The sequence below is a fragment of the Protomyctophum bolini genome, assembly GCF_963924005.1.
Source record: "Protomyctophum bolini genome assembly, chromosome: 6".
Lineage (NCBI taxonomy): Eukaryota > Metazoa > Chordata > Actinopteri > Myctophiformes > Myctophidae > Protomyctophum > Protomyctophum bolini.
Genome location: NC_137867.1, coordinates 10,706,569 through 10,721,081, shown reverse-complemented (window position 1 = coordinate 10,721,081; position 14,513 = coordinate 10,706,569). Strand labels below are relative to the sequence as shown.

Sequence of the window (14,513 nt, the reverse complement as noted above, 5' to 3'; positions counted from 1 at the left end):
CCCCCCCCCCTTTATTTATTTTTACAACCAAGCCGGCTGTTGCAATTCAGTGTTTAGTCTAGTGATGTGGATGTGTTGTATTTTGCTTCTGTGTCCTGGACACAACCACGCACGCGCGCGCACACACACACACACACACACACACACACACACACACACACACACACACACACACACACACACACACACACACACACACACACACACACACACACGCGCGTGACGTTAGTATAAGCCTAACCTGAATCGTTTTCCTAATTGTACCAACTCCCCCAAATAAACTATAAAACATGCGAGATCCAAGAAAATTGCCCTTACAATGTCTGTTTCTCAAATTCTACTACCGGTATAGCTATACTTGTGGGGACATTTGGCCCTGACAAGTATCTGCACACACGCGCGCACACACACACAAATACACACATACACACACACATACAAAATATATACAAAAAATACACACATACACGCATGCACACACACACACACACACACACACACACACACACACACACACACACACACACACACACACACACACACACACACACTGCTCTAAAAATTACAGCACTTTCACTGCCAGGAAGCAAATGGTCTCTCCAAGAGGAAATGAGTGACCATGCAGGATGAACAGGCTGTTTTGCATTTAGCTAAATGAGCTCCTCGCTGGAGCGCTCTGTGCCGGAGCCTTTCAGCGGTGGACAGCTGTTGATCAGACACTGCGGAACGTTATGTTAATTATGTCATTATGTCATAATGTCATAATGTAATAGTGTACGCTATGTAACATACATAGCGACAGCCTACGTTGCTGTCGGCTAGAAACCTCATATAAAAAAAATAGTTATAAAATAAAATAAAATAAAATAAAAGTGTTACTTATATAAGTGTTACAAATGGATCCAATGTATCATTTAGTCACAAGCTTAGTTACCCACGGACATGTACACTGTTACTTTCAATCCTGTTCCAAAAGGTTGTGTATCACGGCGATTTTCACGACTCGTGTTTCAACGAAATGGGGTCTTGTAAACATACGAAATAAGCTGAAACCTGGAGATACAAGGTTTCTGCCTGTCATCGACGATAATGTACATATTGTCACTGTCGCGTGGAAACCTCACACGTCAAAAACCCATAGGCCTACATTTCATTTAACTTACCAATACATAGAAGTTGAAATGTGGAGATATGAGGTTTCCGTCCAACAGCAACGACACGTGGCCTGTTATACTGGCAGATGATATACACAGTATACATACTTTTCTGACTGAGATATATTTGTGGCCTTGAACGGAGGCCATTTTGGGGAGGAACTTGGCCTGGGAGTGTTCCGTGTATCCAAAAGTAAATTAGTCATTTAAAAAGTTGGACACGCTGCGCATCCAAAAGCAAACTCGTGGTGTGACGATATGATGATCACATTTATTAGCATTCCTCATGCTGGCCTCCTCCTCGTCTCCGCGTTACTCAAACTTGTAGAGCCTGTAAAGGCCAAGCAATCCTCCGAGGGATAGAGCTAACGCTGAGCGTGGAGGAAGTCATTATGATTACCTTCTGAACATGTGTTCCAAACTTTGAAGCTACTGTAGCTACATCTATAATACATCTGTGATTCTCGACCTTTTCTTAAATGCCAAGGAGCATTTCATAGGTAATCAAGTATTTCAGTCATGTTGTAGTTTTGTTATACTGTAATCATGCTATATTTGTAAATTCCATATACATTGATTCTGTATATTGTTGTTTAAAAATCATGTTCTGTTTATATTTTTGATTGTGTATTACATAGGTATATATAGGCTTTGCATAAGCCCTTCGGTCTTCTTGCCTCCTCCTGGCACTTTCCCTTTTATATTCAGTGTTTCATTTTGTATTGTTTTGTTTTTAGGTTGTGTTAAATAAATCAAATCAAATATTCCAATATACTGCTTACCTGTAAATTGGATACATTTGGTTGGCTTCATATTTGTGGTGCAGAACTGGCACAGCCCTGGGTATGCCACCCATTCTGGTGAAGACCTGCGGCCAAGGGGCAGGCTTAGTTATTTATTCATCAGTAAGGGAACATATACAGTAGAAAATTACTATATGACTGCAGTGTTATACCAGATTTTTCTTCTGCACACTTCCATCTGCAGTTACTTGGCAGGATACAATGAATACATATGGGCTCCAATCTGCAAAGTCCACAGTAATACTACTAATATTATACAGAAGGTATACTCTATAATATGCAGTAGACACTGGGGGATATCAAAGTGTAGAAGGGCATATGCATACGGTGTAATGCATTAACATTGTGCATTAAGCTGTACAGTACAACCAAACGTGATCCAGACACATTATTAGTGATGATATGTTTGTTTTGCCTCAAGCCATATTTTAACACTTTGGCTGTGAAGCTTCTCCGGGAACTGCTGCTCTTAACACGAGCCAGGAGTGTATTCCAATAGCTAATTATGGACTTATAAATAGAAGATGAAAAAAGAGAAGAAGAAGAAAATAGAGAGAATCAGAGGAAGAGCTCCAAAATAAACATATCTTTGACACCTGGTTTCGGGAGAGCCAGTCACTGTACTGTACATGCATGGAATAATTGGAAGATTTATTTTTACATGAATAAAAGTAGCAATAGCTAATTTATTCTCAAATAGGATCCTATAGGATTTGATTTGTTAATGCATGTTGTTCTGTTGCGGTTGTTATTTCATGTTTTGTGTTTTATTTTGAAAATATGTGAATCCATTGTTTTCTTGTGGAAGGTAGTATCTCTTTAGGAAATACAGGAAGTTGGGTTTCAGTTTGTCATGTGACAGGTCATGTGACTTCTTTCAGGAAGTGCACTAGTTTCCATTGCAAACAATTCATGGCACAAGGCTGCTGTTTTTCTGTATCCGCAAACATCTGCTCATATGTTCTCCTAGTCGTAGCATCGTTGGTATGTATTGTGATCTTTTCACCTGATGAATCTTTGTAGTTAAAGGACCACTTCACCACTTTTCAACCTATCTTCATTATAATAGGTCCTCACTAATAATCATGTTAAAATGGCAAAAAAAAATCCTACTCAGTCTGTGTCTCATAGGAGGGCTGTGGGCAGTTTAGAAACCGTCTTTCCATTGGGCCATTTTTTCATCATTATTAGTGAGGACCTATTATATGAAGATAGGTTGAAAAGTGGTGAAGTTATTATAATTATTTTCTGTTTTTGTGAAGTTGATTCCCTTTACCTATCTGAGTTGGTTGTAGGCCTACTGATGCAGAAAGGCCTCATGCTTGTACAATTCAATTTGTTGTGCAACAATAGTGTTAAATGCCAATGGAATGGGACACTTTTGTGTTTTGTACTGTAACTCTCACATTAGTACAGAAGCCTTGAATGTAATTATAGAATTTGTGTAATGGATACATGTTAGTTACATTTGTGATTTAATTACCAGTACATGCAATTTTTATACATGCAGTCTACAGTTTATACATGCAATGTATATGCAGTTTACACTACAGTAAGCATAGTTTTGTTTATGCTTTTGTCTGCTTTCAGTTTTACCCTTCTATTTCTCAATAAACCTGTGGACAAAGAGAGAACGTCTCCAGAGTCTTGATGAAGGGAAGGCGTTTATGCTCACCGCCAAATTATTCTCTCTGCATAACGAGGGCGGCGCACATGTTTTGCATTAATAATCTAAATCGGCAAAGTATCTCATTAGAAAAACTGAAATTGTAGTTACTTGTTAGTTGAATAAAACGATTTGCCTCTGAGATTTAGTATATGGACATACTACTGTATTAGCCTACTGTACCTGTACTGTACCTCGAAAGTGTACTTAAAGTACCATGCATTTCTGTCATTGCACATTTGCACATGTATATGACATCTGTCCACTACATGTATAACCATCCTATAGAGCGTCGCAGTCGCAGAGAATTTCCAATTAATTTTTCCCATAGATGTTTCAAAAAGTATTTATTTAAAGCCTCGAACAAAGCCAACTCGGATGGTGACAAATCATTACAATAAAAAAAAATGTTCGCGGCAAATTACAGTAGAAAGAATAAAAACAACAAAAAAGGTGTTCTAATAATGCCTTCTAAATGCTGATCCAAGTTTTCTGAAAACTTATTTATTGAAAAATGACAAAAACACGCATGTTGTTACTGTATATACGGTATATAGTAACCACCGTCCTGAAAGGCATATGGTTACAAAAAGGGGTTCCCGTCCTTAATGGGTTTGGGTTAAATCCCACTATTTTTAACTATACTTTTCCACTTGTTAGACATCATTCAATAATAAAATAAACATACCGCATGTGGGACTGAGAGAGAGAGAGAGAGACTTTTGACTGAAGTTTATATAACTTTTACGTTTACAATGGAGGATTCCGTACTGTTATTTTTGGATACCTTGACTGCACTGCATTTCAAAGACCAATATCGTTACTTTTGACTTTCTAGAAAGGGGAAGAAAGCACATTATGAATTATTAACCGCTGCGTTCAGGTTGTCCGCCCAACATATGGCAGTGTTACAGACGTGTGTGTCTTCTATACTGTTTTCGCAGGTGGAGAATTCTACGAGACCTCTCCGTATGAACCTGTGGCTCCGGTGCGTCATCCAGACGCCTTCCGCCTGGCCTCCATCATATCAGGTAACAACCCCCCCCCCCCACCCCCACCCCCTGTCTTCATTTAGTATTCTGAACTTTACTTGAGTAATTTGTATTTGTGTAACACCTATGACTATATGACTATGACAAATATTGTACATTTGACTACATTCTAGGAAGGTATACCATGCATTTCTAATATAGGGCATTTCAAATATAGGGCCTATACTATTTGAAAGTGTATAGTCACACCGTGCTAGGAGCTTGTAGATCTGCCATTTGTGAAAAAGTGTGAACATTTGTGCAGATCTTTGAATATATCCCTTGCACACAATATGTTTGGAGATGTTGGGTCTGTGTGCACCCAAATACATCATTTTGGGGGTCCTTGAGTTGACATGAAGAAGTTTGAGAACCAATAAGTTTAGCACAAGTACAAATCTGACAGAGCAACGTTTGCTTGTAGTTGAGTCATAATTGACCCAGGCAGTATCTTATACCTTGACTCAAGCGCCGGGAGTTGAGCACTTTGTATCCACCGTTACTTTGATCTATAATGTGCCCCCAGTACTTCGTCATGTGAGTGGAATACAGATGTATAGCGCACAGTACATGTTGGAAAAAAACAACATGTTTTTCACGCCGCTCCGACAGGGGTCAGAGACAGAGCGACTCTCCTGGGATTCATAAATGCGTTCGAAGAGCCTGTTGAAGACAACTTATTTAACTGGGGCCGGTGCTGGTGCTTTTTAGAGAGACCGGCACTGCCACAGCCGTTTGAAGTATAGCATCTATATACACACAGTAAAAAAAAATCCTCAGCGTTAATTGGACTCGGAGGAGTTCAAATCGACCCTCTCGCGGGTCCATTCCATTACATTTGGTACACTCCTTCTGAGTTGAATTAACACTGCAGATTTCATTGTGTATTCTCCCCCCCCCCCCCCCTATACCTAGCCAACATATATTTCCCGCGTATTGATTTTGCTTTCAGTTTGATTTCCTATTTGGCTTACTAATTAAACAGCCGAGCTCTCAGCGAGGGGCAACTACGGCTCACTGTTTAATTTACTGCTTATTACCGTAAGGGCATTGCTAATCAATGCAGGGCTTATCATAAGACGCAGCTACAATGGCTAATGCGGTGGGGAGAGTATAGGGGACGGCTGGCCGTGAAAAGAAGATGGGTGGGAATGGACCCAGCGATGGATCCTGTCCAATGTCAGTGCTATACGGGGCCAGAGTGGGGTCCCTGGGGGGGTTCCAGGGGGTCCCCAGCAGAAGGAGTTTACGACTCGAACTGTACATCAGCTATAGTTGAAATTTGCAGATGTGTTCTGAAAACATCGAACGTCCCTGGAACAAATTAGTGTCAGAAGGGCTCCGTGGCCATACTCATTAATGTGGGGGTCCTTGACTTGTAGATGGGATTGTGGGCAATGTATACATATGCCCAATACAAGTGTAGAGTAGATGACACTCATGGTCGCAATTCTTACATTTATAGAGCACCTTTACACACAATAACACAACAAAAAACAAAAAATATACCAAAAAAAAACCAAGAATATTCTTCACCCATTTTCAGCCTATCTTCCTATATAATTGCTCCTCATTAATGCGAATTAAAAGATACATAGCCCCATTCTGTGTCTAGAGCAGGGGTCTGTCTGTCTGTCTGTCTGTCTGTCTGTCTGTCTGTCTGTCTGTCTGTCTGTCTGTCTGTCTGTCTGTCTGTCTTTAGCATTCTATCATGAGCATTATAGAGGACCTGTTATATATGAAGATAGGTTGAACATGGGTGAAGTTGTCCTTTAAGTACCGCAGTACTCAAGGAAAGTACTGCACGTTGTTACCGAGTGTCCACAACTGATGATAAGACGGAAAGACGGCGACATGGCTAATGCAATGAGGAAAGAGGCTGCAGCTGGGCCGTAGAAAATAGGTGAGAGCCGACCCAGCAATGGATCCTGTCTGTTGCCATAGCGCTACAGGCGGGGTACAGTCACTTGAAAATGCAATCGTTTCCCTTTCATCCTGTACCGACATAAATCGCCCGTGGATATTCCACCCTCCCCCTCACCTTGTTTCTTTTCTCTTTTTTTTGTATTATTTTTCTTCCCTCTTTTGCCAAAAGCAATTTACACACGGAAGACAGCGAGTTGTCCTGTTTCTTGCGATTTGGCTTGATGTATCTGGCTTGGTTTTATATCTGGGAGGGACTGGAGATATCCACGCTTTCTGCATAATCCCCTTAGCGTTCCAAGTCAACCGTGTATCACTGGGTCTGTTTTTGTTTTTTGAAAATACACTTCTTTGATATTGGTGAATGGGAGTGGTGGGAACGTCTGAGAAAAAAAATATATATGTATAAAATAAAGGCACAGGCCTTCGGTTACTGTGTAGTTTTTTGAGGATAAATATTTACAAACGGCATGCCTCTTCTGATTTAAAGGCTTTAAAAGCGCCACTTTAAAAGCACTTCTGGAGTCTACTTGAAACTATCGACATTCTCTCAAAAAGGACAAATGCCATTTTAATCAATAAAACAAAACTCTCTGGAAGACTTGTCGCCTATGATGAAAATACCGGCCCAAGATAGCGACAACACCATGTGAAGTGACCAAAATTGTTGCACATCGGCTGCACAACTGTCGATACCGATGGCGTCAAAAAAAGTCAAATGATGGCCGATATCGTTGCTGTCGGGCAGAAACCTCTACCTCCTTTACTTCTATTCTGGAGCTTGTAGATTAGCTACTTTTTGCTATTTTTGAAATTGAATCCTGAAAAGTAACATGAGGACTGACAGAGATGACAATTTTGATGGTTTTGCTCTAAAATAGCATAACAATCGCAGATGCAGCCATGTGCTGTTGTCCAAGTGCAGCGTATAATACAGTGGTAATAGAATGAGCATGTCAGGATATACAGTACAATAGCTATAGCCTACACCAGTGGTAACCAACCTTTTCAAGCCCAAGAGCCCATTTTATTCCCAATTGTAAGCCAAGATCTACCACTAAAACGCGTTAGAAAAAAACGCTTTTCTTTGCTATTTCTGACAGGCTCAATGTATGCGCACACATCCACACAAAGACTAAAGCTTAAATTAGAATAAATACTTATACTTATCAAATGACATAGGCATAACATGACCATATATATTTGCACAGATATGGTGACATACTCTCAGGGTCAGCCCACCTTTAATGCTGCTGTGTCTGCACTTTATCTGCAAGCGTTTTGAAATCTGGTTCATATTTAGTGATTGATTCTGAGGGTCTCTTTTAGATGTGAGTCAGTCATACGAGTTCATGATACCGTCCCCGACACGTTGAATACTAAACTTATTTGTAAAGTTCGAACGCCAACTTTTAACCAAACGTGGGAGAAACACTGTGCACGCCTGCACGGACAAAGAAAGAGTGCACTCGCACACGCACATGACGGATTATTATCGATCAAAACAATCCTGCGTCGCTTACAAAAGCATGTGTTGCACAGCATGAATGATAAGTAATCACCGACCTGGCTGTATAAATATCAGTGGTCCATATCCATTGTGTGACTAAGTTACCAGCTTAGTAAATTAATAGTCTACTGTAGCTGTGTGTCAGATGTTCTGTCTGAAGTATAGTCAAAGCCAAGGAGAATGTTACAATTTAATTCACAATCGAGCATCTTGCCCTGCATCGAATATCCCATGATAGAACAGCAGGATAAAAACGGATAGTCTGTCTATCATGCATGCATCCATGAGCTAAGCGTCAAGCCTTGTCTAGGACCCATGCACTTCCTTCAAAACTGTGGCTTTCTTGTTCCAATAGTTAGAATCTTCAACTCTCACTGTGTCATGTTTTGACAGCGGCACTAAACATTTTGACACTTTATCATATAGTGATATTTATCCAGCCAGGTCGGTGATTACTTATCATTCATGCTCTACTCTCTCCCACAATTAAGTTACACTTATTTTCCTAAAATGTGCGCCATTGAGGTAGAGGGGAGACACTTTATTGTGACAGGATGAGGAGAGGTGTTGTTGCTGTGTACTGTAATTGTCGAGACTAAGTAATGGCTGCGGACAATATTGAACAGTCAAAACTATTTGTATCAATACGCCTGTATCAACAGAATAATATGTCATAGGTAGCCTATGGAGGCCTCATATTTGGTCTTGAAACGGGCCTCCAGATTGCTAAGGCCGCCCCTGTACACACAGACATACGTAACAGGGGACTCATTACTGTATCCATCTTTGCTTTTGCAGTTGCTTCCTCTCTTCTCTCTGAGGTGAAATATCGGATTTGTTCTCCGAAATCTATTTACCCCCCCCCCCCCCCCCCCCCCCGGAGCGTTCCTCGTTATTCATCATTTCTGACGACAGATTAATTGATTGTGGTGCTGGGCATAAAACCGCGGAGAAAACAGATAAATAATCACACACTTGTTCTGTGGCGAATACCTCTCACTTCGATTGCCAAACCACAGTTGGAAGTAATCATAATCAAACGATGGTGGAAGAAGTACTCAGATTTAAAGTAGCTTACAGAAAATACCACAATGTAGACATAATTATTCTACTACCCCTGTATTCAATATTTTACCTGAGTAAAAGTATTGGCATCAAAATATGCTTAAAACCATACCATGAGTAAAAGTAGTTTTTTCAAAAGTGCTGTAAAAAATGTCTAAAAGCTCCCTGACTTGTACAATGATATTTTCGAACAGCCAATTCCAGTAAAACAGGCCTTAATTAATTGGTTAATGTTTTGTAATAATGAATCACAATCCGAAAAGTATACTTGTAACTAAACCTGTCAAATAATTGTAGTAATCGTGGGATAAAAATTAAAATATAATAATAATAATAATTATTATTATTGTAGTCGAACAATTTTTTTTAAGTAAAACGTATTATAAATATATACCTAAGAAAATAAATTATTCTTCTTAATGGTAGGGTAAGTGATATTTTTGGGCTAAAACTAAATGTTTTTTTGTTAAAAGGTCAAAGCTTCTGATTAGTAAGCTTTAATAATGCTCAGGTGGATTGCCAATTTCAGCCAATCAGGAGAGGGTGCTTATCTATCAGCTTCAATGTGATTGCGTTCCAGTTCTAGAATAACAATGATTCCTATCAGAATATAGAGCTATGTAACACAATTTAAAACAACGGTATGAGGTGGCCACCCCTATACTGTTGTCTTGTCTCGCCTTCAATATACATTTGGGGGTAGGTCCTTGACAAGGCAGTGGTTTTTGAAAACCACTGCCTTATACCTTCAAGTACAGTACTTTGTTAGTATACTTATAGTTACTTCCCTGGCTGAGAGACTGAGAGAGACTGCATATTCTGCCACGGTTGATGAGGACAGGAGGGTATGACGTATATTCCGCAAGAAGACAAAAGATGGAGAATTGAAAAATAGTCTTCATTATATATTTGAAGTGTGTACACGGTCTAAGGGAGAGATAAGAGGTGGAACTATATGGCAAAGGAAAGGGGAAGAAAATCAATACTCAGAAATGTATACTCAGTGTGGATGTTGTTACGTGTTTACTCAGAGGTAACTTTGTATCTCCATATTTCAATGTTTTATGTTCTCTCTCTCTCTCTCTCTCTCTCTCAATTAATGCCCTATTTTGTCATACAAGAGTGTCCCGCTAAAGTAGCGAAATTTGCTGATCGGCTATTTTACACTTGATGAACGAGGTGTGTGAGGCTGTAAGTACTTGTGACTAAATAATAACGGTCGCGTAGCATTTGTCCGACTACCCAATTGTCCGACCATAGAGCCCCTCTCACCAAACCCCAACGCTGACCCTCTAACTGCACGCAAAGTCTTAACCGGCCACATAGTCGAACTAACGGGATGTCAGTCAGACTAACTCATAATAATAACTAATAATTATTGGACCCAGTGGAACACAATGGTTCTTTTATTTGTAATGTTTCCGCCCAAGGATGAGTTTCCGCACGAGTCAGTAGCCCTTGTATCCCTGGTAGCTAGGCTTGTATCCCTTGTACTGTAACTATAGGCTGTGTCCCTTACAATTTACAATTTAGGCATTTAGCAGACGCTCTTAATCCAGAGCGATTTACATTAAGCAAGAACAAAAAGGCATGGGAATACATCACAAAAATGCATTTATCATGAAACATGCGTAAGCTAAGAACGTAACTAGAACATATCAGAAGGGAGAAGATTTTGGGACGTGTGGAGCTTAATTGTCCCGGCGTTTTTAGTCAGGGTAGGCCTACTTCCAGCTTTCCTGCGTTGGCTGATCTGAGTGAGCGGGAGGGTTTGTAGGGTTCAATCATGCTTGCAAGATATGGGGGAGCCATACCTTTGGTTGCTTTGAATGTCAGCATCAGAGTTTTGTATTCTGTGCGGGCAGCGACCGTGGGAGCCAGTGCAGGGAGCGGATCAGGGGGAGACATGTGAGAATGTTGGCTGGTTGAAGACCAAGCGAGCTGCGGCATTTTGGATCAGTTGGAGAGGCTTAAGTGCACATGCCGGCCAGTAAGGAGGGAGTTACAATAGTCAAGTTTTGACAAGACTGGATTAGGAGCTGGACTGATTCCTGGGTGAGGAATCAGTCATATGTTATAGACTAGAGTGTGAACCTACAGGATCCCCTGTAGCTAGGCTTGTATCCCTTGCTAGGCTTGTATCCCTTGCTAGGCTTGTATCCCCTGTAACTATAGGCTTGTATCCCTTGCTAGGCTTGTATCCCCTGTAGCTAGGCTTGTATCCCTTGTAACTACAGTAGGCTTGTATCCCCTGTAGCTATAGGCTTGTATCCCCTGTAGCTACAGGCTTGTATCCCTTGTAACTACAGTAGGCTTGTATCCCTTTCTAGGCTTGTATCCCTTGTAACTACAGTAGGCTTGTGTCCCTTGTTGTAACTAGGCTTGTATCCATTGTAACTATAGGCTTGTATCCCTTGTAACTACAGTAGGCTTGTATCCCTTGTTGTAACTATAGGCTTGTATCCATTGTAACTAGGCTTGTATCCCTTGTAGATCGGCTATACTGTAGCTATTTTGTACTATTTTTGAATGATTTGCAAAGAGTGTCCCATTGGAACACAGGTTATTCTCCTTTTCCTTGTAAATGTATACAAGGCTTCTGCCTGACAGCGGCGGTTTGCTGTTGTGCCTTGCTCCGAGGCAGAGTTTATGCACACGAGTCAATATGCCTCACTACTACGCTCTACTCCAATCAATATTGTGCCACACTCTAGTGAAGGATGGTGGGCTGGCTGCATAGCATGCTATAGGGCCCGTCTACCACACTCTAGTGAAGGATGGTGGGCTGGCTGCATAGCATGCTATAGGGCCCGTCTACCACACTCTAGTGAAGGATGGTGGGCTGGCTGCATAGCATGCTATAGGGCCCGTCTACCACACTCTAGTGAAGGATTGTGAGCTGGCTGCATAGCATGCTATAGGGCCCGTCTACCACACTCTAGTGAAGGATTGTGAGCTGGCTGCATAGCATGCTATAGGGCCCGTCAACCACACTCTAGTGAAGGATGGTGGGCTGGCTGCATAGCATGCTATAGGGCCCGTCAACCACACTCTAGTGAAGGATGGTGGGCTGGCTGCATAGCATGCTATAGGGCCCGTCTACCACACTCTAGTGAAGGATGGTGGGCTGACGGTATACCAAGGGTGAACAATTTTTTTTTAAAATAAAATAGCAGCCAGGGGAATGACAGCAGCCAGGAGAATGAGACAAGCGGGACACTGTCGAAGACGTCAAGAACTGCCTGCCAGCGAGTTGGTGCTGTGGGAACCAACACACGAGCAACCGACTATACAAGGACATCCCACATTAACGTTGCACTGGCCAGATATACAGAGCCATTGAATTACGACAGAGTTCTTGGGGCCGGTCTAATGGCGGCCCCTGCAGGCGGCTGTGGGGAGCATTACAGATGGGGAGCCGAAGTGTGACTAAGCCCTGGACTGGGAGTTGACGGAATGCACTGGAATCTATGAAGAAGTCGAGTAGACAAGGCATGAATGACAATTAATGCATATACGAATGAAAGATGACATGTCGCAGGTTATTTTCGGATATACCTTGTTAACAGTCATCTTGCATAAATACAGTACCTAAAATTGATGATATTTACTCTCGCTCTCTCGATAAAAACAATGTATTTAAAACAACCACTTGTCACACTCCAGCTCTGCTTGACTAGCACTCGAGCGCTCAGTTCCTGCCCCCTCAATGATGCAACTCTCTCATCTAAATGATGAGAGATGTTTAAAGACCCGGGACGACTGGAAGCGATGGCGGAGAGACTATTTCAAATTCCCTGGGTTTTAAACGCATGGCTTGTATTGAAGTAGTTAACACGTATTAGGAAAAGACGGGGACGTTTTTGGTCTACCGAAACAAACAGTCAAGAGAACTACGTATAGCAGCTCCATCCCACTCCTGTGGTTGATGACGGCTGCTATAGAGGGAAATGATGGGTAAAAAAAAAACATATTGCTTTGTTATGTAAACACACAGGGGTCCCCCCTCAGGAGTAGAGTTTGATATGCGTTAACTAGACGTTCTAGCTGCGCGCACCGAGGAAGTTACAGTTATAGCGAGTAAATCGCCTCTGTCGGGTGGAAACCTCATGTCCGAAAACCGTTACGTTTCAGCATTGAATGTAATTGATCCGCAAGCCCCGACTCGCGGCGTGAAGCGCATCTCCTACTGTGGCTGCTTTCGCGTGACACTGGAGCACGATCGTAGTGGCGCTGTGGCGCTCTTTTACGAGAAAAAACCCCCCACAAAAAGTAAAATAAATAAAAAATATATATGGAGATACGAGGTTTCTGCCCAACAAGCAACGATATGTACTCAGTTACTTTCCATCCCTGGGTCTTAACTGCATGGCGGAGGTCCCCCATAGGAGTAGAGTTTGATGTGCGTTAGTTAGACCTTCTAACTCCCTGCTCTAAGCCTCTCACCTCTCCTCTCAGCGAAGCCCACCATCCAATTAAGTGCAGAAAGCTATTTCTAAGGCCGGGGGAACAGGGGAGCGCTGGTGCTACAGTCGTGCTCAGCATGTTAGACATTTTTCACGTTGGCCCCTCATAACAATTACTATTACATACCTGAGCAACTGAGGTCTCTCTCTCGCGTGCACGAGTGCGTGTGTGCGTGCGTGCGTGCGTGTGCTTGTATTTATTATAGTTGTGAGTGCCAAATGTCCCCACAAGTGTAGTACAATATGTTTTGTGTGTGTTTGCATACGGGCTGGCGGCCTGTGTGTGTGTGTGTGTGTGTGTACATGCTTGTCAATCAATGGATGGAGTAGCAAACCATTTTGCATCCTGTTGCAGCGATTCCACCAGCGCCAGCAGATATTAAAACCACAACAGGCATTGTCATTATTAGCACCTGCCCATTATACAATCAATGGCTGTCACACATCACCACAAAGAGGGAGAGACAGAGAGATTAAGAGGGGGGGGGGGGGGGGGGGGAGAGATAGAGAGACAAAAGAGAGATAGGACTTAGCCAGTTTACCTTGTGTATCAAATTGTGCTACTTTTGTGTGACAATGTGTGTGACGGAAGTAGGGCAGTAATTCGCAAAATACCAAGCATACGTACGCACGTAAAAAACAAAGCCAGCCGACCGCAGTATAGTACTTTCAACTTACAGCTTACATACAGTACATGTATACACGCACATACAGTACGTTAACTGTTACCCAACCAACATTGAAACATATCGTAATTACGTCACCATTGACAGCCACTTATAACCCGACTTTAGTATTTCATTTCAATGTTTTACAGAGAGGCTGAGATTTGAGAGTTCGTAGCGGTCGACTCGGAGCTTCAGTTCTAGTTTATATTGCGATGAACTCATTCACT

The 14,513-nt window shown here is 41.8% G+C and overlaps 1 protein-coding gene across 1 annotated transcript in view; it reads left to right on the top strand.

Moving 5' to 3' along the window:
* The window catches only part of LOC308316741 (GDNF family receptor alpha-2-like), a 172,504-nt gene that overhangs the window by 42,394 nt on the left and 115,597 nt on the right, over positions 1-14,513 (top strand). Inside the window, exon 3 of the mRNA XM_080765492.1 lies at positions 4,568-4,654. Within this exon, the coding sequence (XP_080621618.1) occupies positions 4,568-4,654 (87 nt within the window). The remainder of the gene's footprint in view (positions 1-4,567; positions 4,655-14,513) is intronic.